At 39.5% G+C, this 25,738-nt stretch overlaps 2 protein-coding genes across 7 annotated transcripts in view; both read left to right on the top strand.

Moving 5' to 3' along the window:
* derl2 (derlin 2) overlaps positions 1 to 12,424 on the top strand; it is a 14,986-nt gene extending 2,562 nt beyond the window's left edge. The window contains exons 2-7 of one of the 2 annotated variants that reach the window (XM_062031497.1): positions 191 to 256; positions 5,374 to 5,447; positions 5,909 to 6,038; positions 7,854 to 8,049; positions 8,136 to 8,226; positions 12,001 to 12,424. In XM_062031497.1, coding sequence (XP_061887481.1) covers positions 191 to 256; positions 5,374 to 5,447; positions 5,909 to 6,038; positions 7,854 to 8,049; positions 8,136 to 8,226; positions 12,001 to 12,106 — 663 coding nt within the window. In that variant the 3' untranslated portion in view covers positions 12,107 to 12,424. The remainder of the gene's footprint in view (positions 1 to 190; positions 257 to 5,373; positions 5,448 to 5,908; positions 6,039 to 7,853; positions 8,050 to 8,135; positions 8,227 to 12,000) is intronic. The other variant, XM_062031498.1, reaches the window with a different exon arrangement.
* Positions 12,425 to 19,764: 7,340 nt separating this feature from the next.
* The window catches only part of sptan1 (spectrin alpha, non-erythrocytic 1), a 70,442-nt gene continuing 64,468 nt past the window's right edge, over positions 19,765 to 25,738 (top strand). For all 5 annotated transcript variants that reach the window (XM_062031496.1, XM_062031495.1, XM_062031492.1 and 2 more), the window contains exon 1: positions 19,765 to 19,902. The gene's annotated coding sequence lies outside the window, so the exon portion shown is untranslated. The remainder of the gene's footprint in view (positions 19,903 to 25,738) is intronic.

Here is a 25,738-nt window from a genome sequence, read left to right as displayed (position 1 = left end):
TTGTCCATGTGATGTCAGAACTTTTGACCACGACCGTATCATATATGCCCCAAGAAAACAAATGCAGCAATGAATTGATCTTTATTTTTGCGATTGCAGGCAAGGAAATATTGTAGAATGCGATCTGTCAGGAATGTAAATGTTTGCATACTATCTTGAACACAATATTTATATTATGTCTTTCTTCCAGCAACTAGAGTTAATCACACCTTTTCAACTGTACTTCAATCCAGATTTGATCCTAAGGAATTACCAGGTAAGTAATGTAATACATCTGTGTTGCTAAATTCTTACTTGATCAGCCCTAAAAGTTATTTTGTCAACAATCAACATAAAAGCTGCTTGTGGGCAATAGCAAATTCACGTTCTGAACATGAATTTGTCACATATCTCAAAGTCTCAATTCACTCACTCAATGTCAAATGGTGTTTATAGTTAAAGAAAAATTTGTATTTGCATATTGGCACTGTAGTATTTTTTAAGAGATGAAATCTTAATGTAATCATTGTTTAATCTAGTATCCCTGTAGATCAACTGGGCATGTTTCCATCTCATGTTGTAATTAAACTAACAAAAAGTACCATTAAATAAAGTGCTACTGCACTCAACAACCGTTCTGTTATTGTGGAACGTAGCATCAATTCTTTACAGTTTGCTCGACAAAAGTGAAACTACTCTGGTGAGTTTAGTTTCACTTTACTCCATGGGGTGAATTGGCTGTGATAGTAAAACAAGTATTTCCCGATTTTAAATCTGAATGGTGATATACGGCTTTTAATAATGTGCATGCACCACCTGTCTATGTTGTCTTCTTTTTGTATGGCGACAAAAATTACACCAGTATTACCTTGGCCGATATAAGCAAGCACAGCCTTCATGTAGGCAGCCCTACCATCGTAGTAAGCACACTTAAAGCTTGTGTATGTCACTGGTTTTAAAATAACCCTTCTTTTTTTTTACAAAAAAAAAAAAAAGGAACACCCGTATCAAGCATATTTTGCCATGAGTGGTTTAAAAAAACAAAATGAAAAATAATACTTTTTTACACAATTACAACTGAATTACAATTACAACTGAAAAAAAACATGTTGTTCAGTCCTAAAAAGATTATTGGTGTTTGTCTGTCACTTACACCTGTCTTGTACGCACTCTCGTGCCTGTAGCGCACGCACTTACACTAAAACCTAGAAAAAAAAACAGCCATCTACAAATGAGTAGACAGAGAGAAGTAAAACGAGAGTGAACAATGGATTCTCTTTTGAATTGTGGAGAGATGTTCGCAAGCTAAATGATTTAAATACAGATGCTACGCTTGTTATATTCCTGTTTAACCGGTGTTTAAAATCATACACCTCCTTTAAAAACTGCTTATGTTAGATAACGTTATATTGTTGCTTATCTCTCTCAGTGTGAGTCACAACTTACATGCTCTGCAGGAAGTGGGCAGGGTATGATGTTAATAACAATATTAATTATAGTAATAATAATAATACTACTAATAAAAAAAAATGTTCAAAAGTTAGCACCCACGAGGCAGGCACATAACCATAACAAACTGTCAAATATCTAGAGCCATAAAGTTTTGTTTTTTTCATCAAATGTAATCTTTTTGAACTGTCACCATAGGGAAAGGTAGAGTAAACGTTCTCAGTGTTTAACTTACATTTATTTATTTGTTGTGACCCGCAAGTTTGCGGACTGGTGCGCACATTCTCACGTCAGGCTGGGATTTTATGAGTCACATACTTTGCGTGGTAAACATCGTGCACAACTTTTTGGTCTTGTTTTTGAGTGTACACAAGCTTTATTGTTGAGACGTCGGGTCCGACAGATAATTAGACGTAGCAATAGGGTTCATGGTTGCAAACTTAGCGACATTTATTGAAAATTCAGACCCCTCTTGTTGCTAGTTGTGTGGTGGTAATCTTCTTCCACATTCACTCCAGAAGAGGGCTGTCCAACTCATTTTTATTGAGGACCACATCGCAATTATGTCTGCCCTCAGACATAATTGTAACCTGTAACAGAAAATGCATATGAATATTAACATATTATCGTCTCTTTATACAACTTGCATAGGCTATCATGTTTAATTACCGGTATATTTTTTGCCAACAGAGTAGTGGATAACTTCCTTTTAAATCATAAGTCAATGTGGCTAACAGATGTTAGTTACTGTATTTTTCGGAGTATAAGTCGCTCCGGAGTATAAGTCGCACCGGTTGAAAATGCATAATAAAGAAGGAAAAAAACATATAAGTCGCACTGGAGTGTAAGTCGCATTTTTTGGGGACATTTATTTGATAAAACCCAACACCAAGAATAGACATTTGAAAGGAAATTTTAAATAAATAAAGAATAGTGAACAACAGGCTGAATAAGTATGTTATATGACGCATAAATAACCAACTGAGAACGTGCCTGGTATGTTAACGTAACATATTATGGTAAGAGTCATTCAAATAACTATAACATATAGAACATGCTATACGTTTACCAAACAATCTGTCACTCCTAATCGCTAAATCCGATGAAATCTTATACGTCTAGTCTCTTACGTGAATGAGCTAAATAATATTATTTGATATTTTACGGTGTGTTAATAATTTTGCACATAAGTCGCTCCTGAGTATAAGTCGCACCCCCGGCCAAACTATGAAAAAAACTGTGACTTATAATCCGAAAAATACTGTAGTTGTTTTTTTAATACCAAGACAACTACGTTGCCATGCACTAAAATAGTCTGATTTCTCAAATAGTCGTTTTTTTGTATTTTCACACTTATCTGTGAAGTCCCAGTGTCCATGCACACACGCTAATGCGACTATTGGTCAAACACCGTGTGCCTCCCATACACTGGGGGCGCTTATTTCCTTTTAGTGCGGAAAAATGTATTGCTTTTCTGGTTGACCTATGACGTCACACCAGGCATCTGCGGCTCAGTTTATCTCCGTTGTACCGGATGTCCGCTGTAGTATTGGCACAGATTAGAAATAGTATGTCTCTAATGGCTGTGTTTATGTTAAATAGCAGACAGCATCAAGACATTATTTTATATTGCGCTACGAACATGAAGGTTTTGGACCAGGTGCCAGTCCAAAGCAAAGAAAGACCGGCAAGAGAGAATTTTTTAGAATTTTTTTTCGGACGGACAATAATGGAAACAGAACTTTTGAATGTTTTGTTGAGTCATGCAAATATTTCACATGAAATTGTCATGTGAAAAGTGCAGACATTGTATGTGATTATGAACCACAGCTGGAGAAAAGGTTAACCTTTTTTGGGAGGAAGATGTAGACCTAAGTTTATACAGGTGATGTTGAGGAACTATCGCTTGTCTGATCATTAGTAGTGTAAGCAGAAAATATAACCGCAGTACTAGTCTGGTGACCAGCAATAGCCTTTATCTTTTTTTTCAGGGACAATTTTTGCCTTCTCTTTCCCTACTTACTATCCCGTCAGAAGCAGCATGCATGCGCAGACGCCTTCTTTGTGTATCAAATCAGCGACCGCCATTTAAAGTATTGTAACATTCCAAGGAATGAAGGCATAGTATGTCTTTCTTTATTTAACCAAAAATGCAGCGTTCCACTCAAACAAGTTCAAACTCTCTCTCTCTTATTTTCCCAACAACTCTCGAACAACCTTTTACCTCCAAAACAAAGGTCACTTCACATCCATGTCTCTGAAGTCCCACTCCCAAGTCAAAGCCATTGAAGCCCCATAGCCAACCTCTACACCGCCAATAATGTTTACCTTTTTCATTACAGTACGTCCCATAAATGTTAAAACACAATCGACATAAATGAGCACATTTAGCAGTGGAAATGTGACTTTATTTACTATCAACTTTACATCTTTAGTTGTTGAAATTAAAACGTCAGTGACTGGCTTTGGCTGTTAAGCTAGCTACAGGGGTGTCAAACTAATTTTAGCTCAGGGGCCGCATGGAGGAAAATCTGTGCACACGCGGGCCCGACTATTAAAAACATGGCATTAAAACTAAAAAATAAAGACAACTTCAGATTGTTTTCTTTGTCTTACTTTGGCCAAAAATAGAGCAAACATATTCTGAAAATAATGCAATAAAAATATAGAAAAAAATACCGGCAGCGGTAAAGTTTAGATCAATGAAGTAAAGAAGAAAGTGAATGAATGTTTATAACTGAATACATTTACATATACGTAAACATTTGTTTTCTTTTGTATTTTTTGTATTTTTTAATGAATTAAGTAATGTTTTTTTATGAATTAAGTAATGTTTATGACAACCTTTTTCCAAAACACAATATAGAATGTGAGATATAACAGGATAATGCATACATTTAGCATTTGTTTTCAAAACGGTTACAAAAAAAGTGGGACCCCAAAAATTTACTGTGGGACCCAATTTTTATGACTTGATGGGGTCCCTGGGACCCATTTTGAAAATTCCTAGCGTCAACACTGAAGGAGTATTGGTGCGTGCAAAACAGCAGCAAGCGGCTGTGGCCTGCGTGCCGGTTCTAATATTAATCAAATATCATCCCGGCGGCCATAGATAATTAATTTGTGGGCCAGATCCGACCTGCGGGCTTTGACTTTGACACCTCTAAGCTAGCATGTCACGAGAGCAGCGATGCTGTGTTACACGTGATCATGTCTGCGCTGAGCAGATGCACCGAGAGTTAATATATCGCAAGCATGGTCTGCTGACAACAATGTTTCTTTTTCCAAATCTTACTGTAATTGATCCTCCTTTCATGGATTTATTTGGGAGCAAAATGAGAATGAAAGGGTTGAAACCCAGATTCGTACAAGTGTTTTAGTCGCAATTGCAAGTAAATTGGTCGGACTGTACAGACCTGAGTGAAGATGGTGATTTAAATAGAAATATATTTAAATCTAAATCTTTATTCATAAAAGCATCATTTGAAATACTAAATGAGTCATTTGAATGTAGATGTAATAATACCTCCATGATTGTGACTGGATTCATATTTTGGCCACCAAATGGAACCAGTACCTTGTTTGTGGTATGTTTTCATTAAATTGGAAAATGTTTAAAAAATTTTTAAAAAGATTGACATTGGTCTATTCTGCATTCTACTGAACATGCAGTGTTTGATACAGTCTGTTCCCATCATTGTCTTATTTTTTATTGTTAGAATGTACTGTTGATATACAGTATACTTATGGTCTCTCATGTATTATTTTTAGCATGTGCTATGTATGATATACACAACTAATTGTCTCTCTGTCTTATTTTTAAAACGTGTATGTGTGTATATATATATATATATATATATATATATATATATATATATATATATATATATATATATATATATACATATATATACATATCACTAATTGTCTCTGTCTCATTTGTAGGTATGGCGGCTAATAACAAACTTCCTATTTTTTGGTCCAGTGGGTTTCAATTTCCTCTTCAATATGATTTTTTTGTATCCTTTTCATTGTTAAATGTCCTTGCAACTTAATGTCTAACACATAATAACAATGCAAATGTATTGTGTCTTTAACTTAACCCCTTGCAAATGCAAACTTGACAGGTGAGTTGTTAGTAACATTACGGCGGGTGCTGACATGACAGTCTTGAGACTTTCAAATCCATGTCGGAAGTTCATCCAAGTAGTTCAATATAGATATGTGAATTTCCATCAGACTCATGAAGCACCTCAAGGAAATCATTTATCTTACAAATATCCTCCTGAAGGTTATTTTGCTTGATGGTATTATAGTCATGTACTGATGTCATTTTCATTCAACCTGGATGAGAGTGTCGAAGACTCAAACAAGATCTTCTCAGTCTGTCTTCTCATTTTATATGACATCAACAAAAATACAACAGTCCTCACAAGTATTATCATATACCGGTATATTTTCCTAAAGTACCCTAAACTAGAAATGTGGCGATTACTTCCTTAACGTTTATTTCCAGGTACAGATACTGTCGTATGTTGGAGGAGGGCTCTTTCAGGGGGCGCACAGCTGACTTTGTCTTCATGTTTATCTTTGGTGGGTTGCTGATGACTGTATCCTTGACATGAAATATTGCTTTTTACTCATTTGTAATCATAATGTTTTGCATACAGTACACTTGTCATGACCATGAATGTCTTATCCCCTGTTTTTTCCCAGGATGGAATAATACATACTTTACTGATTTTCAAACTCTTTCAACTTTATTTTACATCTACTTTTTTCACACAAGGTCAACATTCTAAAGACAGGCTGAAATATATACACTATATTGCCATAAGTATTTGGCCGCCCATCCAAATGATCAGAATTAGGTGTCCTAATCACTTGGTCCGGCCACAGGTGTATACAATCAAGCACTTAGGCATGGAGACTGTTTCTACAAACATTTGTGAAAGAATGGGCCGCTCTCAGGAGCTTAGTTATTTCCAGCGTGGAACTGTCATAGGATGCCACCTGTGCAACAAATCCAGTCATGAAATTTCCTCGATCCTAAATATTCCAAAGTCAACTGACGGCTTTATTATAGAAAATGGAAGAGTTTGGGAACAACAGCAACTCAGCCACGAAGTGGTAGGCCACGTAAACTGACAGAGAGGAAATAATTATGGAAGTATTTGAGCTCATGTTGGATCAACAATACTCTGAACAATGTCCTCGTAAGTCAGTGAAGATGTAAAAAGTATGGATTTACCCATTTAAGTCGGTCAAGTATTTTATAAACATAACAAATCATGAAAAAAAAATCAGGTCTTCAACAGGGATCCGCCACTCCCAGGGCGTCCACAGTTGTACTGCATGGAGGGGTTGTGAAATTTTTAGGATAGCTTGCAATTAGTGCGCTAATTGCTAGCTAGAGATTAGCAGCGTATGTTGCCACTCAATGATTAGGGCGATAGTTACCAGCTAGCGATTAGCAGTGCTATACTGTATTATTTGAATATCTAAGTCAGGGGTGCCAGCCCGGCATTAAAAAATAGACCTAAAAATTAGTGATCATCAATCTTCACTAAGACGTCACTTTCGTCACTTGATTGACATTCACGGCACCCGGGGGTCTTGTGAGATAACGCGGGCTGTTGCGAGATCGTTATTAAGGAAAAATGACCGAGAGGAGGGCAAAAAACACTTTTTATTTCAACAAACTCTCGCTCTGTCAAAACTCTAAAGACTGACTGCACATTTCCTGTCTTCACAATAAAAGCCCTGCTTCATCCTGCCTGTGCTAACAAAATAGGAGTCTCAGAAAGCTAGCAAGCTACGGAATTTTCCGCCAATGTATTTCTTGTAAAGTGTATAAAAACGAGTATGGAAGCTGGACAAATACGATGCCAATAACCAACCACTTTCATGTGGTATTGGACAGAAAGGAGGAGTTTTTACCTCCTCCATTCAAAGATGCGGACCTTATCAGCACTACTGTGAATCCTGTCTGATTCCCCTCAATGCAAGTCATCAGAATCAGGTAAAACAACAACTTATATTCTTGTCTTCATGAAAAAAAGGAATCTATATGTGGTAAACATGCATGTATTATCATTAAAAACATTTAGCTTGTTAACAAAAACGTATATTTCATGAATAAATAAATATAAATTATATATATATGAATGAGGTAGATCCCCTTGACTTGGTCAATTGAAAAGCAGCTCACCTGCAGAAAAAGTGTGGGCACCCCTGATTTAAGTATTCAATTACAACAACAATATGGTACATGGTCAAACACAATCACAATTTTCACATCTGTTTAGGGGTCCTTAGCCTCGGAAATGTAAGAGTCCTGATCTTTGGCATGAAGTAGTTAGTCAGCAGCTTAGTCCTTAGTACCAAATGATGAAAATGGCTTAAGATCTTTAACATGCATTCAGATATTTGGTATATTTGTGAGTCTGGTATTCCTGGGTCAGGCATTCACCATCATGTTGGTGTATGTGTGGAGTCGACGAAATCCAAACGTTCGTATGAATTTCTTCGGCCTTTTGAATTTCCAAGCACCCTTCCTGCCTTGGGTGCTGATGGGATTCTCCCTTCTGCTGGGCAACTCCATCATTGTTGATCTTTTAGGTGTGTAGAATAATTATTTTATACTATATATAATATTTTCTGAGATGTGTCAGTGTGGAATGCTTGGATCATTTATCTTTTCTCAGGTATCGCTGTGGGTCACGTGTACTACTTCTTGGAAGACGTCTTCCCCAACCAGCCAGGTGGTGGAAGATGGCTGAAGACTCCATCCATCATGTAAGTTTTTAGACTTGTCGGTGATAATTCAGTCACTGTTACCATTCTTTCTGCCATGACCAATCAGAGAAGCTCCAAAGCCACCAAAATTGTCTGCACAGTGCACACGTGAAGTAAATATCAAATACAGTAATTCAAACATGAAATGCAAGAAGTAAATGAAACGGGTCAGTCCTGTGAGTGTCTTGTACACTGGAAAGGGCCTTGCAGGAGGTTGGGGGGAGTGTGGAAGGGCAATAATGAGACCACTACACTGCTTGGTAATTGCTGTTCATTTCATGCAACAGATCCGTACACACAGAAAGTGTCATAAGCTCCAAAGCCACCAAAATTGTCTGCACACAGCACATATGAAGTAAATATCAAATACAGTAATTCAAACATGAAATACAAGAAGTAAATGAAACGGTCAGTCCTGTGAGTGTCTTGTACACTGAAATTAATTACACCACTACGCTGCTTGGCCCTGAGATCGGTAGGTTGTGAGTTCAAACACCGGCCGAGTCACACCAAAGTCTATAAAAATGGGACCCATTTCCTCCCTGCTTGGCACTCAGCATCAAGGGTTGGAATTGGGGGTTAAATCACCAAAAATGGTTCCCGGGCGCGGCCACCGGTGCTGCTCACTGCTCCCCTCACCTCCCAGGGGGTGATCAAGGATGATGGGTCAAATGCAGAGAATAATTTCGCCACACCTCGTGTGTGTGTGACAATCATTGGTACTTTATTTAATTGCTGTTCATTTCATGGAACAGATCCGTACACACAGAAAGTGTCAATAATGATATTATTACTCTGTTTAGTTATTGCTGCCCATTCCATAAAAGTACATCTATACACACAGGATGGGTCAATAATGAGACTACTGCACTGCTTAGTTATCACGGTCCATTTAATAGGAATAGATCCGTGCACATGACAAATGTCATTAATGAGACCATTACTCCGCTTAGTTATTGCTGTATATTTCATAGAGCAGATCCTTGCGCACAGCAAGTGTCAATGAGACCACTACTCTGCTTGGTTATTGCTGCACGCTTCATAGAGCAGATCCTGACACACGGGATGTGTCAATAATGAAACCACTACTCTGTTATCGCTATACCGTCTTTATCCTTCATGATGGACGCATCGTGTGAGTGGCCTTTACCGAGCATGCAACTACCATTAATTTTGACTCTTAACATTTGACCATGTTTAATTACACTTTTCTTTAACACAATGCGATCAGCAGACTCATGAGGGGGGAAATGTTAGCTGAAAAAACGAAAGTGATGTCTTTCCTCAGTGAAGCAACCCGACTACGTATTCCACCTACTTATCCTTTCGCTAACGTATTCTTCTTTAGTTGTTTTTTATGCGCAGTACGGGGTATCCTCTGCGTGTAATTGATCATGGCGCAGAGCCACACTTAAAAAATGCAGGGTTTTTTTTTTTACATGAAAACAAATTTGAGGGTGCCATATGTAGCAATGTGGCCAAAAATGGTACTGCAATCACGGCCAAAATTCTGTAGTCCCCTCCTACTCTACATGACTGAGGTTGCCAGATACACATCCGAATCCCACTCCAAGGAACGTCAAATGGCAATCGACGAGTCCTACGCTGTAGGTTTCTCTTGTTTATGCTTCTTGCAAGATGGTTTACTAAATAATTATGCCACATTTTACTGATGTCGATTAAGCCAAATGTATTTGTAAAGTTACGCAGCGATATTTTCGTTGGGACAGATAGTTGGCATTACTCTGCTAAAATGTCTAATTTGACCATACGGACCACCATAGAAATATTTATATATAATAATATATAACATATATATCACATAGGCCTACTTTGATGGCAAGCCAAGGCCAACAGTAAAATTACTGCCACATTTCGCATTACTCCATGTTACATCCAACGTGCCGCACTGCATTCTCTTCCATGTACCCACATCACCATCATTCAGCCAACCCACGTTACGCATAAACCACGTTACGCATAATTCATAGCCTACTACCATGTCAATACACAAAGTAGAAAATCATTACATGTAATGCATTATATTGTTCCAAGCAAATACCACCCTATGTGTGCCTGATGCAGAAACCGCAATTAGCCGTGCTAATGTTTGAACGCCTTTCCTCAGCGTATCAGCATATTGAGAAAGAACTAGGCACTGACACTACCCATATCCACATGGGTTTTATTTGTCGAAAATATATTTTGCCCTGTCCGTTGGATGACACATCGACATACAGGCTAACTGGCATATATTTCTCCCGTTAGCCTATATGTGGATGTGTATTTGACCGGGCTAGCATACTAAATTATGCTTGTGTGAAAGTGCTTCGCTCCTAAGCATTAGTTGCACGATCATATTAGCTTTGTTAGACAAGATCATAGACTGTATTGGACAATATAGTGTACATGCGAAATGTCAATTTCCATTAATTACAAGTAATAAGAAAACATAAATGCCTGACTTACCTATCAAGAACTCGAAGGAAATTAGCAAGTTTGGCGTCAGAAGAAAAAATCTTCTCCGCCTTCAATCCTCTCCATCTTTCATCCCCGATACAAATCCTCGTTTTGTTCCTGGCTTTGTCATGAATAAGTTGAGAATCGTAACGACGCCTTTTAGATTTACAATGGTCTGACATGTTTAGTAACTTTACCAGAGGCAGTAGCTCGATGAAGATGGCGGTGCATAACTGGCAACCTGGATGTGACGCACTCACGACTTTTTAATTGGTCAAACGGTGGAGGGCGGGGCATCTAAATGAAAACAATAACAATATTTCGGGGCTGTAAATCTAATTTTGAAATGCGCATATTCCGACTGAACTACCGTTATCAGTTATAGAGGTATTCGAAAAGAACATGATTTATTAATGCCTTTTGACATATCAGGGCCATTTAATGATGGCTTGACATGCAATTATTACATATGGCACCTTTAAGTAATATATTGTATGACTGGATGTATACAGCTTATTATTTGTGCACTATCGGCCACCGATAAAAGACTTTGATTACCAAAACAGCACTGCCGAAACAGAATGTTGTGACGACGTCGGCAAGACACTCGCGATTTTTCTGGAGCGGAGGCAGCATGTTTGCCGCCTAGGATGTGGACGTACTTTAATATACAGTATCTGAGATATACCCACAGACAGCGATCTACAAAATGTGCAATACGCAAATATTAAGCTGACAGTAGCAACTCTTGCTGTTTGTCGCGTACATGGAGCGACAGAAGTAAACAGTCTCCAATAACACCAAAAAAATTGCTAGATTGATTGCTAGTCGTTTTTAATTAAAAAAAAACTCACTTAAAGGATTGGAGCGGTCTCTAGAAACTTGAACAATTCTCAACAAAGTACATTGTACAACGAGTAGCAACAAATGAAAAATAGAGCAAAATGATAGAAGAAATAATACATGTTAATGCTAATTAATAATAACACAGATATGTTTTTAACTTCATGTATTAAATTTTTTAAGCCTTTTTAAAGAAAATCACGCATCAACGCCGATTATGCAAATTATATGATAACGTTATATTGACCATGCCCTAGCCCCAACCCCATCGCTGCAAGTATATTGACAATCTGGGGGAAAATCTGTAGTAAACAAAACCAATTTATTATTGGAGTGCATGGGAACATAAAACAAGTAAAGTGAGGCGTGCTTGTTTATTTATCAGTAAGAAAGACATGTTGAATGAATAAGTCTTATTTTGAAATAATGATTGGATTTGTTTCCCCCACCAAACATTCTTTGTGTCACCAGAAAGATGCTATTCGACACGCCCGACCATGATGCTAACTACAACCCGTTGCCAGAGGATCGTCCAGGAGGGTTTGCTTGGGGAGATGGACAGCAACTTGGAGGTTAGATCTGCTCTTGGAATATTGATCTCTGGCAAAGATGTTCCAGCAGAGTGATGAGGAGCATTGACACGATTTTGATTCCTGAATGGACAAAACCAAACCAACAAATAGAAGTCACCTGGAGAAAAGCATACGTGATTATTCTTTTGTTTTGTCGTGGTGGACGGACATGATTGAAAAAAACTATTGCAGGCTGAAGCTCAAACGTTTGCTCTGATGAACTTTGTGGAGAATCATATTAACTTCTTTGAAAATGTGTGAACAACAAACGTGTAGAAATATTTGGAGTGTATGATGGAATAAAAACACTTTTCTAACTGTCAGTGCTTTGCAGTGGATTCTAAGATACATTATCTGTGTTTTGTTCCATGTTGGAATTAATCACACTGGTTGACTTTAACAAGTACACTATGTACAGTAACCACAGTTGCAGTTTTTCTACATTGGACATGAATACTAACATACCAGAATACGCATTTTCTGTAAAATAAGGGCAAAGAAGGAGCACAATTGACCTCAGAGATTTATGTGGCTCCATTGTGGATACTGTCACCATTGTCATTGTACCAAAGAGGTGTTTATGAAAGTTTGCGTTACGAATATTACAATAAATGATTTCAATAGGATGACGACAAGAAGAAAGGTTCCTTTGTAGTAGTTGTAACGGGAGGTAAAAACATCGAAACACATGGAATTATATTGTGATGTATTTGCAAAAATATTGTCTGTAAATTCTGGACTGAAAATTACACATAGTCAAGAAGTAACATTTCAATTGGAATATAAAGGAAAAACATCTTCAATATGATTTTGAAATCTTTGTGATGTTAGATTGACAAAAAACTCCACTTTGGCATGCTCTATAGTTTCTTAATCAATTGCGTTCATCTTGTCTTCTCAAATAGATAGGTGCAAAATTCTTGTGTTCAGACAAGTTTTTTGTGTAAGAGAGGTTTCATACATGCTGACACTTCAGCCTTCGTCAGAGCTATTGTTGCTTCCTGGTGTGATGTGTCTTAAAAACAGCTGACAGGGTCGGGAAAACTTTCGAAATAAAGTTCCTCGACCCGGCCATATCTGTTCTCCCCCCTGGTGTCGCCAACTAGGGACAGCGTCCCAAGTGTGCTTCATCGGCGACGTCTGAATGCAAGAATTTTGCACCTAAGCTACTAGTTTTTATTCTTGTTTGCTTGCATGAACCCTGAAGGATTTTACAAACATCTCAAGGATTTTCTGTGGGCCTCAAAAATTGTTAAATTGTTAAGTGGTATTCACTGCAGTCTAAATTATGACAGAACTATTTCTTGGGATTGATCTTACCTATTATCGATCTTATCTGCCATATCTTACCTGCCTTACCTATTTATCATAGATTGTTTCTGTCATAATAGATCTTATCTGTCATATATTTTACCTACTTTACCTATCTATTGTTAGACTATTGTAGCAAATATACACTTAAGTACTGTACACTATATGTCGGTTCACTCTTACAAACCTCTTCGACCTTTGCTCTGCCTGTAGCGCACAGTGTGTGTCAGCCTGACTCCAGGCAAGGCCTTCTTGTTGTGAAAACACCATTAAACTCTTATGCTATTGCCAATACTGTAAGAATGTTGACTCTGTGTCCCGTGAACTTAAAATTAATATTAATACATTAAGTACACACCCTATAGATTTAATCAGTCACACAAGTTTCAATGGCTCCACCAAGGAGCCTCCTGATGGCCTTGTTGTGCCAAAGCCACCTGGACTATTATTCCTACTCGCCTCCACCTTCGCGAAGACTCATTTGGCCATGGACCCAGTGGACTTGCTGCTCTAGGGACTGTAAGGAAAGCAAATCATTGTTGATAGCTACGGCCGAAAGGAATGAGCCCCTAACTGATTACTGAATGAGGCCCTGTGCCTTGTGGGTTAGTCTGGGAAGACAAAAGGCTAGGGGAGCACACCCTGAGAGAAAAGCAAGTGCTTATAGGCGCACCATAGGCGGTCCTCTAACAGACCGGAGTTCCGGCAGCCTCCTGCAGCTGTGAGGAGGTGCCGATGGGCCCCCAATTGTCTTGGTCTCCATGCCATTGGACCCTGGCCTTCTCTTTGCCAAGGACAGTGTGGTGGCTGTCTGTGCACCAGTCTCCCCACTTTAAAAGATTCCACGCACAGGCGTTCTCCTGAAGGACCCACCAACAGGAGGACAATCATACTCGTTTCGAGTGATAGCCGATGATGATGATGACTGAATGAGACCGATGGTGTAATTTTCATCTGTGACCTGCTTAAATAAATGTTAAATACTTCAAAGAAGTCCTTGCGCCTGACTGTCCAATCGAAGAACGCGGTTATGCTGGTAACATCTAACATTATTATAAACATTACCTATTTTACCTATATATTATGCAAACCCCAAAACTAGTGAAGTTGGCAGAATACAATGATTTGCAAATCCTTTTTAACCTATATTTTGGGTGTTGTTGATAAATGGCTTTTGCTTTGCATAGTAGAGTTTTAACTTGAACTTGCAGATGTAGCGACGAACTGTAGTTACTGACAATGGTTTTCTGAATGATTCCTGAGCCCATGTGGTGATATCCTTTACACACTGATGTCGGTTTTTGATGCAGTATCGCCTGAGGGATCGAAGGTCACGGGCAATTTGCTCATGCATTTGTTCACAAAGTGGTGACCCTCGCCCCATCTTTGTTTGTGAATGACCGAGCAATTCATGGAAGCTGCTTTTATACCCAATCAGGGCACCCACCTGTTCCCAATTAGCCTGCTCACCTGTGGGATGTTCCAAATAAGTGTTTGATGAGCATTCCTGAACTTCCTCAGTCTTTTTTGCCACTTGTGCCAGCTTTTTTGAAACATGTTGCAGGCATCAATTTCCAAATTAGCTAATATTTGGAAAAAATAAGGTTTTCCAGTTCGAACATTAAATATCTTGTCTTTGCAGTCTATTCAATTGAATATAGGTTGAAAAGGATTTGCAAATGATTGTATTCTGTTTTTATTTACGATTTACACAACTAGCCAACTTCACTGGTTTTGGGTTTTGTAGATCATATCTATCATAGATCTTACATACCTTACCTGCAGTATTTATCATAGATATTATCTGTCATTGATCTTACCTTTTTCATCTGCCATAGATTTTAGCTAGCCTGCAGGTGTGTGTGTGTGTCTGATTATTAAAAGTTATTCATGTTGATTTAAGATGCTAATTTATTATTTCAAACATTATTTGTAAGGTTGAAGGTCAAAAAGCCATCTCAATTCATTATTTTAGGAAGTTTTAGCTTTGGCCACACATCACACACCTAATAAAATACATTAGAATAATTTTAAACTTTTTGATTGATGCAATGACAAGTTCAAATAATTTCAAAAATAATCAATAGTCTGTCTTTAAGCATAGTTTTCAGGTAAATGCTAACTAACTGAACATCAACAAACCACTCACATAATTTACAAGGGTGCAGAAGAGAAGGTAATAAAAAAATAAATGTGTGTGATGGTGCACGAGGAGTGAAATCAGGGTAATTCTGATCAGGCTGAATGTCAGGTGACCACATAAAAATCACGCCCTGGAAAGGTGAAAGTATCAACCCCATCCCTCCAGTCGGAACAGGAGACGTCATGAAGTACTTGAGTCAGGTGGCAACAGGAAGTGGATTGATTCTGTGCGATGGTCAAAGGGCGCCAAAGAGGCAGTAATGAAGGACGGAACAGAGCGGGAGTGACTCCCATCTTAGAGTAAATCAACTCAGACTTGAGGTTTTGATTGAGTTTGTTGAACCTCCTTTCTGTGTTTTTAAGCACAAGCTTAAGACCCACCTTTTTGATTCTGCTTTTATTTAGTATTTATTGATTTTATTGAAGTCATACGTTCGTTCTTTACTTTTTATTCTTAATATTTATGCCAGATTTGATTTAGTTCAATTCATTTATTATATATTTACTGTACACATATATTTTTATCTTCATTACTCATATTTGACCCTTTATTCTTAATCATACCATCAACCATTGGGCTTGAATGACTTCAGACCGGTTGCCCTGACGTTTAAATGATAAATGGGTTATACTTGTATAGCGCTTTTCTACCTTCAAGGTACTCAAAGCGCTTTGACACTATTTTCACATTTACCCATTCACACACACATTCACACACTGATGGCGGGAGCTGCCATGCAAGGCGCTAACCAGCAGCCATCAGAGGCAAAGGGTGAAGTGTCTTGCCCAAGGACACAACGGTACGTGACTAGGAAGGTAGAAGGTGGGAATTGAACCCCAGTAACCAGCAACACTCCGATTGCTGGCACAGCCACTCTACCAACTTCGCCACGCCGTTTCATGTCATGAAGGTCCTCGAGAGATTTGTGCTGGCTCAGCTGAGACCCCTGGTGGCTCCTTCCCTGGACCCTCTACAGATTGCGTATCAGCCCCATGTAGGGGTGGATGATGCTGTTATCTACCTGCTGCATTGTGCTCACTCTCACCTGGATGGTGGAAGGGGCACTGTGAGGATCATGTTCTTTGATTTCTCCAGTGCCTTTAACACCATTCCGCCAATTCTGATGAGTGACAAGTTGCTCAGGATGGGTTCATCCATTGTCTCCTGGATCACTGACTACTTGTCTGACAGGCCCCAGTTTGTGCGACTGGGGAGCTCCCTGTCGGATACTGTGGTCAGTGGTGTAGGTGTTCCACAGGGGACCGTCCTGTCTCCTTACATGTTCACCCTGTACACCTCAGACTTCCAGTATAGTTCCAGGTCCTGCCACCTGCAGAAATACTCTGATGACTCTGCTGTGATCGGGTGTATCGGAGAGGGACAGGAATTGGAGTAAAAAGGACACTGATCGCTGACTTTGGAGAGTGGTCTCAGGCGAACCATCTGCTCCTTAATGTGGACAAGACCAAGGAACTGGTCTTCGACTTCAAGAAGAAAATGACCCCTGTGGAGCCCATCAACATCCAGGCCCGGGAGGTGGCAGTAGTGGGGCAGTACAAGTACCTGGGAGTCCCCTTGAACATCGGACTGGACTGGAAGGACAACAGCAAAGTTGTATACAGGAAGGGCATGAGCAGACTCTTTTTCCTGAGGAAGCTTATGTTCTTTAATGTGTGCAGCAAGCTGTTGTAGATCTTTTTTCAGTCTGTTGTGGCCAGTGCCCTGTACTTTGCAGTGGTTTTTTGGGGGAGCAGCACCAGCAAAAGAGACTTAAACCGGATTTACAAACTGATGCAGAAATCCGGCCAAACTATTGGCATGCAGTTGGAGGCTTTTGTGTCAGTGAGGGACAGGAGGACAATGGACAAATGCCTGCCATCATGGACAATCCTACCCACTCCACCAGGCAATTGAGGGACAGCGGAGCTAATACTCCAACAGGCTCTTTCAGCTTTGTTCCCACAGTGTTCGATTCAAGAACTACTTCATGCCGCACTCCATCCTGCTGTATAATTCCTCGACATACAGCAATAGATGATATCTGTCTATTACCTGACCGTTTCTATGTTAGCTCCCTCTCTTTGTTTATAATGTAATTTTCTGCTGGATCTACTCTCTATTTAATGCTGCCCTTTTTTTTTTTTTTTTTGCTGCAGCTGTTACATATACTGTAATATTGTACATGGTAATTGGGATTTGTTATTTATTGTATATATATATCATATAAAAATATAATATAATATAATACATCAGTATATATTATATACTGTATATATAAACTCTACATATATGTTATTTTATATTGCTACTATGGTACATTTTTAGTCTACTTTATACCTTTGGTTTTCTCCCACTTTTTGTGCCCTTGTGTGCATTATCCTTTCCATCCTTTGTAACTGAGCTACAGTGTGGAACAATTTCCCTTGTGGATCAATGAAGTTTGGCTAAGTCTAAGTCTATAGGTTCTTACTATTTGTTTGTGTTTTATTATATTTACTTTCTGGCATTCCTTGGAGGGAGTTGTCAGCATGGGCCATGGCCACGGGTGGAGGTGGGGCATTGTTTTTCAGTCTGTAAAGCACTTTGTGTTGCACTTTTTGTGTATGACGCACGCTTTATAAATTATGTTTGATTAAGAATGGTTTGGTTGATGCTTATTGTCTGCTAGGTTAACAATTTTAATTTATTTATTTAGAAATATAGGCTTAATGTTTGATTTGTAATTGTTTTCCCATATTTCCACTCACCGAAAGTACAATATCATATATAAAATCAGTTCTGGTTTCATTTTGCACAATATTGCAATTGGTATGTTGGTCCTTTGTTTATTTGCAATTCCCAACTTAATTCACATTGACGGTAATACAACTGTATCATCTGACAGTCTAACGATATACTATGGTGTAAACTTTAAGAGAGTTTGTATGATTTATACCAGTGTTTTTTAACCTTTTCTGAGCCAAGGCACATTTTATTCATTGAAAAAATACTGAGGCACACAACCAGCAGAAATCATTGAAAAATGAAACTCAGCAGCCGATATTGACAATAAAAAGTGTTTTTTTTTGCAATTGTTGGATATGAATTCAAACCATAATCAACTATGCTTCCCTATAGCTCTTGTCTCAAAGTAGGTGTACTGTCACGACCCGTCACATCACGTTGTGACTTATTTTTAGGTTTTTGACGTTTTCCTGTGTGTAGTGTTTTAGTTCTTGTCTTGCGCTCCTATTTCGCTGGATTTTCCTGTTTTGTTGGAATTTTCCTGTAGCAGTTTCATGTCTTCCTTGAACGCTATTGCCCGCACCTGCTTTGTTTTGGCAATCAAGACTATTTAAGTTGTGCAAACGCTATCCTTCTTTGTGGGGACATTGTTGATTGTCATGTCATGTACGGATGTACTTTGTGGACGCCGTCTGCTCCACACGCTGTAAGTCTTTGCTGTCGTCCAGCATTCTGTTTTTGTTTACTTTGCAGTGAGTTCAGTTTTAGTTTCGTTTTGCATAGCCATCCCTAAGCTTCAATGCCTTTTCTTAGCGGCACTCGCCTTTTGTTAATTATTGGTGTAAGCGTTAGATACCTTTTACCCGCACGCTGCCTCCCGCATATTGTGATCACGACAAACCATGTTCCCGACATCTACAAAGCAATTAGCTACCTGCTGCCACCTACTGATATGGAAGAGTATTACATGGTTACTCTGCCGAGCTCTATTGATAGATTGAAACTTGTATTAGTAAATTGCACAGTACAGTACATATTCCGTACAATTGACCACTAAATGGTAACACCCGAATAAGTTTTTCAACTTGTTTAAGTCGGGGTCCACGTCAATCAATTCATGGCAAACAGCACAGACACTCAACAACGGCACATTATTTGCGGATTAATTACCATTAATTGATTAACGTGGACCCCGACTTAAACAAGTTGAAAAACTTATTCGGGTGTTACCATTTAGTGGTCAATTGTACGGAATATGTACTGTACTGTGCAGTCTACTAATAAAAGTTTAAATCAACCAAACAGGATTATAATTACTGGTTTGCAAAAAATATTTTTAACCCAATTAGGTGAAATTATATAATCTCCCACGGCACACCAGACCGTATCTCACGACACACTAGTCTGCCGCGGCACAGCGGTTGAAAGACACTGTTTTATACAACGTAGTTTATGTATGACGTCATTGCCGCAGTACGACTTCCGGTCCAAAGTGGTGCGGCGCTGCTGCTGCAGCAGTGACGTCACCGCGGCGGAGGAAAACAGAGTGCTTTACTCTTCGACGAGCTGATCGACAACGACAACGCCTCTGCATCTTCTTCCACACTTCGAAGAGACTAAGAGGTAGGAGTCGTGCATGGTTTTACATTTTATACTTTTGAAATCATGTTTAGCAATTCATTTACTTAGGTCTCTTTAGCGCTACCGTGGTGGCTAATTTTAGCTAACAGCTGTGTCAATATTCCTACTCGGATCCTTTTTCATGGTATGATTGTGTGTTGTCTTTGATATATTTGTACATATGCAATGTCTAATATTGTATTAGTCAACATCATCTACAATGAATGAAAACACGGTATTCGTATATTCTGTATTTACATAATCAAGCACCATTTTTACTCATTTAGTCTGTATGTCAATAATTGCATTTACTAAATAGTTGCCACTGCGGACGAGGTATTGTATATTTTACATAAATATCAAAGTTTGGAATGTTTATAGATATTCTGCATTAGGCTGTCGGCCATTTTGGAATGGGATCCGCCCAGTGTGCTTGCATTTCTGCATTTAGCAAGTTTTTTTAAAACCAATATACCATATACCGCATATACAGTAACACGTACATGTCCACGTTTCCGATCCTTGTTGGCATCTGAAGTATCTGTATACAAATGTATAGTGTCATTTAAACAATGCTACTTACAAAAAAAAGGGCGTCATTTTGACCGTTATCTGGCCAGCAGGTGCGGCTCTACTTCCGGCCATTAGGGGTGCTGCTGCCCTCTGTCACAGTGCCAAGCATAAGTACCTTTCACTGCAGTGGCACTTTGGACACTGTTTGTTAGTGAAGTACAAAGATAATGCATACAAGTATAAGAGTAAGAGTTTCAAGAGTGGTATTATTTCTAGTTACGTTCTTTAGAGTGAAGTGCATCATTAATGGTTTTCAGTTTCCAATCTCGTGCTGCGTGCTAGGAAAAAAGGACATTGTGTTCATTTTTACCCTGGCTGCTGTAATAAAAAATGACAGGAAGAGGCATCATTTTGCTCTGCATCTTGACAATTGGGGCAGCACGGTGGAACAGGGGTTAGTGCGTGTGCCTCACAATACGAAGGTCGGAATCAGAAGAGTTTTTATTGCCGTTGTTTGAGAACGGGTTCACAATCTAGGAATTTTACTTGGCGCAATCGTGCAACATAAAACACATATAACACAATAGAAATAACATGAGCTGTAACTGAGCTATCAGATCTTGTTATTGCTCATGTGCCTGATGGCCGAGGGGAAAAACTGTTCAGGTGGCGGGAGGTGTGGGTCTGGATGGACTGTAGTCTCCTGCCTGAGGGGAGAGAGGAGAATAGTTTGTGTCCAGGGTGAGAAGAGTCAGCTGTGATCCGACCCACACGCCTCCTGGTCCTGGACGAGAACAGGTCCTGGAGGGGTGGGAGTTTGCAGCCAATCACCTTCTCAGCAGTACGTACCATGCGCTGCAGTCGATGCTTGGCGGAGGTGAGGATGGACTCGATGATGGCTGAGTAGAACTGCACCAGCATCTCGGTCGGCAGGAAGTACATCCTCTGCTGGGCCTTCTTGATGTCGGCTCTCACTTGAGGTCCTGGGTGATGGTGGTGCCCAAGAAACGGATGGAGTCCACATTGGAGACGGGGGTGGGAGAGTCAAACAGGGTGAGGCGGGATGGTGGGGCTTTGACTTTACTGAAGTCCAAGATCATCGTCCTGGGTTCAATCCTGGGCTCAGGATCTTTCTGTGTGGAGTTTGCATGTTCGCGGGTTCCCTCCGGGTACTCCGGCTTTCTCCCACCTCCAAAGACATGCACCTGGGGATAGGTTGATTGGCAACACTAAATTGGCCCTAGTGTGTGAATGTGAGTGTGAATGTTGTCTGTCTATCTGTGTTGGCCCTACGATGAGGTGGCGACTTATCCAGGGTGTACCCCGCCTTCCGCCCGAATGCAGCTGAGATAGGCTCCAGCGACCCCCCGCGACCCCAAAAGGGACAAGCGGTAGAAAATGGATGGAGTTATTAAGCAGTGGCACAAACATTCATGTCATTTCCAAAACAGAAAGTGCAAGATTGTCAGAGACATTTTAAAACAAGCTATGAGTGCACTTTAGTGCATGATGTCACTAAGATGACATATCAAAACAACACTAAAATTAAAGTGCACTTTTTGTACAGAACGCCACTACAATAGTTTAAAACAATTAAAGTGCACTTTTGTGCATGATGTCACATAAGATATTTCAATAACTGTCAAATAAAAATTAGCTGCATGATAGGAAATCAAATAGTGTATGTCCTTCGCTATGTGGTAGGTTCCTGCGGACGTTATCTCCTTCTGTTTTAGACTATTTTTTTCATACGGTGTTGATCTGGAAATGGTTGCCTCTGCATTTTGTTGGTGTGGCACCGGCCGGAGATGTTGTCATGCGGAGTTTCAAGCACTCTTCATTCTCTAGCGGATGACTTTTCAAATGATGCTACATTAGCAGTGGTGCTAATTTTTGTGGCAACGCTTTTGCCGCATAATTGTTCAACATATTCCCGCTTGAACCCAAACCACCGCCAGACGATGGACCCCGTGCTGTTTTTCTTGGGAATTAATTCTTCCTTTATTTGTTACCAGATTCGAAACCTTCTCTCTCTTGTATTACCACCCGCACCGCACCGTTAGCATCACAGCTAACGTTACCATGTCGCTACCTCTCTGCTCCGCGGGAGCGTGTGACGTTGCACACGTGATGTATGTAAGAAGGTGCGCTTGTTTTATGTCTCTGTGAGAATGAGAGACAAGAAAGAGTGGGAAACGCATGCAGTGTAATGCCTGCAGCTAAAAGCAACTGCGTGAGAATGTATACTCGAATATCACGATATAGTCATTTTATACATCGCAAAATAAGAAACGCATGTGCATAGGTATTCACTAAGTACGTGCTAATTGCTATTGGTCGATTTTCAGGAAAAACTATGTGATCTGCCATTGCCCATTAATGCCTTCTCGTGTTACGCACCAAACAGCAGTTCAGAGTACCCGCCCTTTTTGGATTCATTAGAGGTAGAGGTAGAGAGTGCTCGATATAGCCGTGATATTTGACAAAACTCCGTTTGTTACATTTCCACGTGGTGGGAAAAGAGCGACTTTAAAATGTAAGTGTAGCTGTATTTCATTTAAAACATTTAACACCAGACATCTGTGATGAGGTGGCGACTTGTCCTGGTTGTACCCCGCCTACCGCCCGAATGCAGCTGAGATAGGCTCCAGCGACCCCAAAAGGGACAAGCGGTAGAAAACGGATGGATGGAACACCAGACATGTAAAGCTTGGTGTGACTGTGACATAAGTAACCAATATGTGTTAAAATACGAGACTTCAACTATCGTAATGTTGAGCGACCTCTGGCGGTTCATCCTCTTCTTACCCCGGAAGGGAGCCGATCATATCCAGGCTGTGGAGACAACGTCATGTACGGACTGTTTTTCAGCGTATGGAAGTAAAACCTTAAATCTGATCTATCTTTTTCTTTCTATGTTTACACCTAAATAGGTGGTCTTATTGTGTGTCGTATTGTATTGTCAGGTGTTATTTTAACTTCTATAAACATTGTGCTGAAACTACCGCGATTGTGATTAATTTCTTGCCTTACTTGCAAATAATACAATATAGATATACTAAATGATATTCCACATAATATTTACATGTACATTTGAAAGTACAACCTACAACATATTTTTCAAACATCAACTGCTTTTATGTAAAGCTAAAGGGATTATTCAAAATGTATTTAAAAAATAGGCTGCACTTTTAAATGAGATATTTCTATTAACAATTACATTAAAACATCTTTTAAAAATAATATCTGAGTAGTACTTTGTAGTGTTGCTTAAAGACAAAGAAATACAAAGACAATCTCTGCCTTTGTGAGACATCTGGACTTCCTTCACAGGCGTGTTTCTGAGAGGACATCCAACTACAGAACATCATCCTTAAGTGAGCGAAGCTGATGGTTGATTGCCATGTTACATTTTATTTAAGAATAAATCATATAATACATCCTCTATAAACTGTATCATAACTAGTTGATATGAGTAATTGCTTTAAAGTTATTTTATTTGCTTTGAAAAGAGAATTCATACATATTAATTATTTAAACATTTAATAAATAACATAAATACACTATATTGCCAAAAATTATTTTGCCAGCCATCCAAATGATCAGAATCAGGTGTTCTAATCATGTGTATAAAATCTAGCACTTCGGCATGGATACTGTTTATACAAACATTTGTGAAAAAATGGGCCGCTCTCAGGAGCTCAGTGCAAAGAGGTCGTCGACTTTCTGCACAGTCAGTTGCGACAGAGCTCCAAACTTCATGTGACCTTCCAATTAGCCCACGTACAGTACGCAGAGAGCTTCATGGAATAGGTTTCCATGGCCGTGCAACTGTATCTAAGCCATACATCACCAAGTCCAATGCAAAGCGTCTGAAGCAGTAGTGTAAAGCACGTCGCCACTGGACTCTAGAGCAGTGGAGACGCCTTCTCTGGAGTGACGAATCACGCTTTTCCATCTGGCAATCTGATGGACAAGTCTGGGTTTGGAGGTTGCCAGGAGAACGGTACATTTCGGACTGCATTGTGTCGAGTGTGAAATTTGGTGGAGGAGGAATTATGGTGTGGGGTTGTTTTTCAGGAGTTGGGCTTGGCCCCTTAGTTCCAGTGAAAGGAACTCTGAATGCTCCAGGATACCAAAACATTTTGGACAATTCCATGCTCCCAACCTTGTGGGAACAGTTTGGAGCGGGACCCTTCCTCTTCCAACATGACTGTGCACTAGTGCACAAAACCAGGTCCATAAAGACATGGATGACTGAGTCTGGTGTGGATGAACTTGACTGGCCTGCACAGAGTCCTGACCTGAACCCGATAGAACACCTTTGGGATGAATTAGAACGGAGACTGAGAGCCAGGCCTTCTCGACCAACATCAATGTGTGACCTCACCAATGCGCTTTTGGAAGAATAGTTAAAAATTCCTATAAACACACTACGCAACCTTGTGGACAGCTTTCCCAGAAGAGTTGAAGCTGTAATAACTGCAAAAGGTGGACCGACATTATATTGAACCCTATGAGTTAGGAATGGGATGGCACTTCAAGGTCATATGTGAGTCAAGGCAGGTGGCCAAATACTTTTGGCAATATAGTGTATATCCTAATAACCTCTTTGTGCTGAAATCAACTGCATTTATAAAACCAATTGTGAAAGTAACAACGTTGACCAGAGTGCTTTACGAAGTAGTCAAAGAGTAATAAAGTAGATCACTGTATCATGTTTACAAAATATCTCTCTCTGAGCAGGAGATGAATCTGCCAACAGCAACATATACAGGTCTACTCAAGATAAATGTAAATAAACAACTTTTGCTGAATAATTTTATATTTTGAAGCTTTTGTCAACTTAATTTAGAGGGCAGTCCTCCTTTCTTCTTCTACAGTGTTTTACTTGCATGCTCAAGTCCAGTAAAACTGCTTCCGGGTAAACTTAGTACAAGCCCACCCACAGGCGCCCGCATCTCACACTAAAACACTGCCATCATTTTCAGACTGTAAAAAAAGAAGCAAAACCGGAAAAAAAACAAAAAAATCGTAAAAAAGAGAAGCTATCATAAAAACCTTTGAAACAAAAAAAACAATAAAAGTGTACGAATATTGGCATCGAAAACATCCAATAAAAATATTGTATTCTTTCAATGTTTGTATTAATTTGTTGCCAAAACTTGTTTCTGTGCCAATACAACTTGTTCTACACTATAATTTTTCCCCGATACCAAATCTTACTGGCAGTTTGTCTGGCTCCATACCTCCGATCCAAACAACCTTGTACATATGGCTTATGTCATCACAACATCTGGTTTCATCATCACAACATCTGGTTTCG

Source organism: Entelurus aequoreus, linkage group LG21, assembly GCF_033978785.1.
Source record: "Entelurus aequoreus isolate RoL-2023_Sb linkage group LG21, RoL_Eaeq_v1.1, whole genome shotgun sequence".
NCBI classification, from domain to species: Eukaryota; Metazoa; Chordata; class Actinopteri; order Syngnathiformes; family Syngnathidae; genus Entelurus; species Entelurus aequoreus.
The sequence above is the reverse complement of the archived record's forward strand: the minus strand, read 5'-3'. Positions and strand labels throughout refer to the sequence as shown.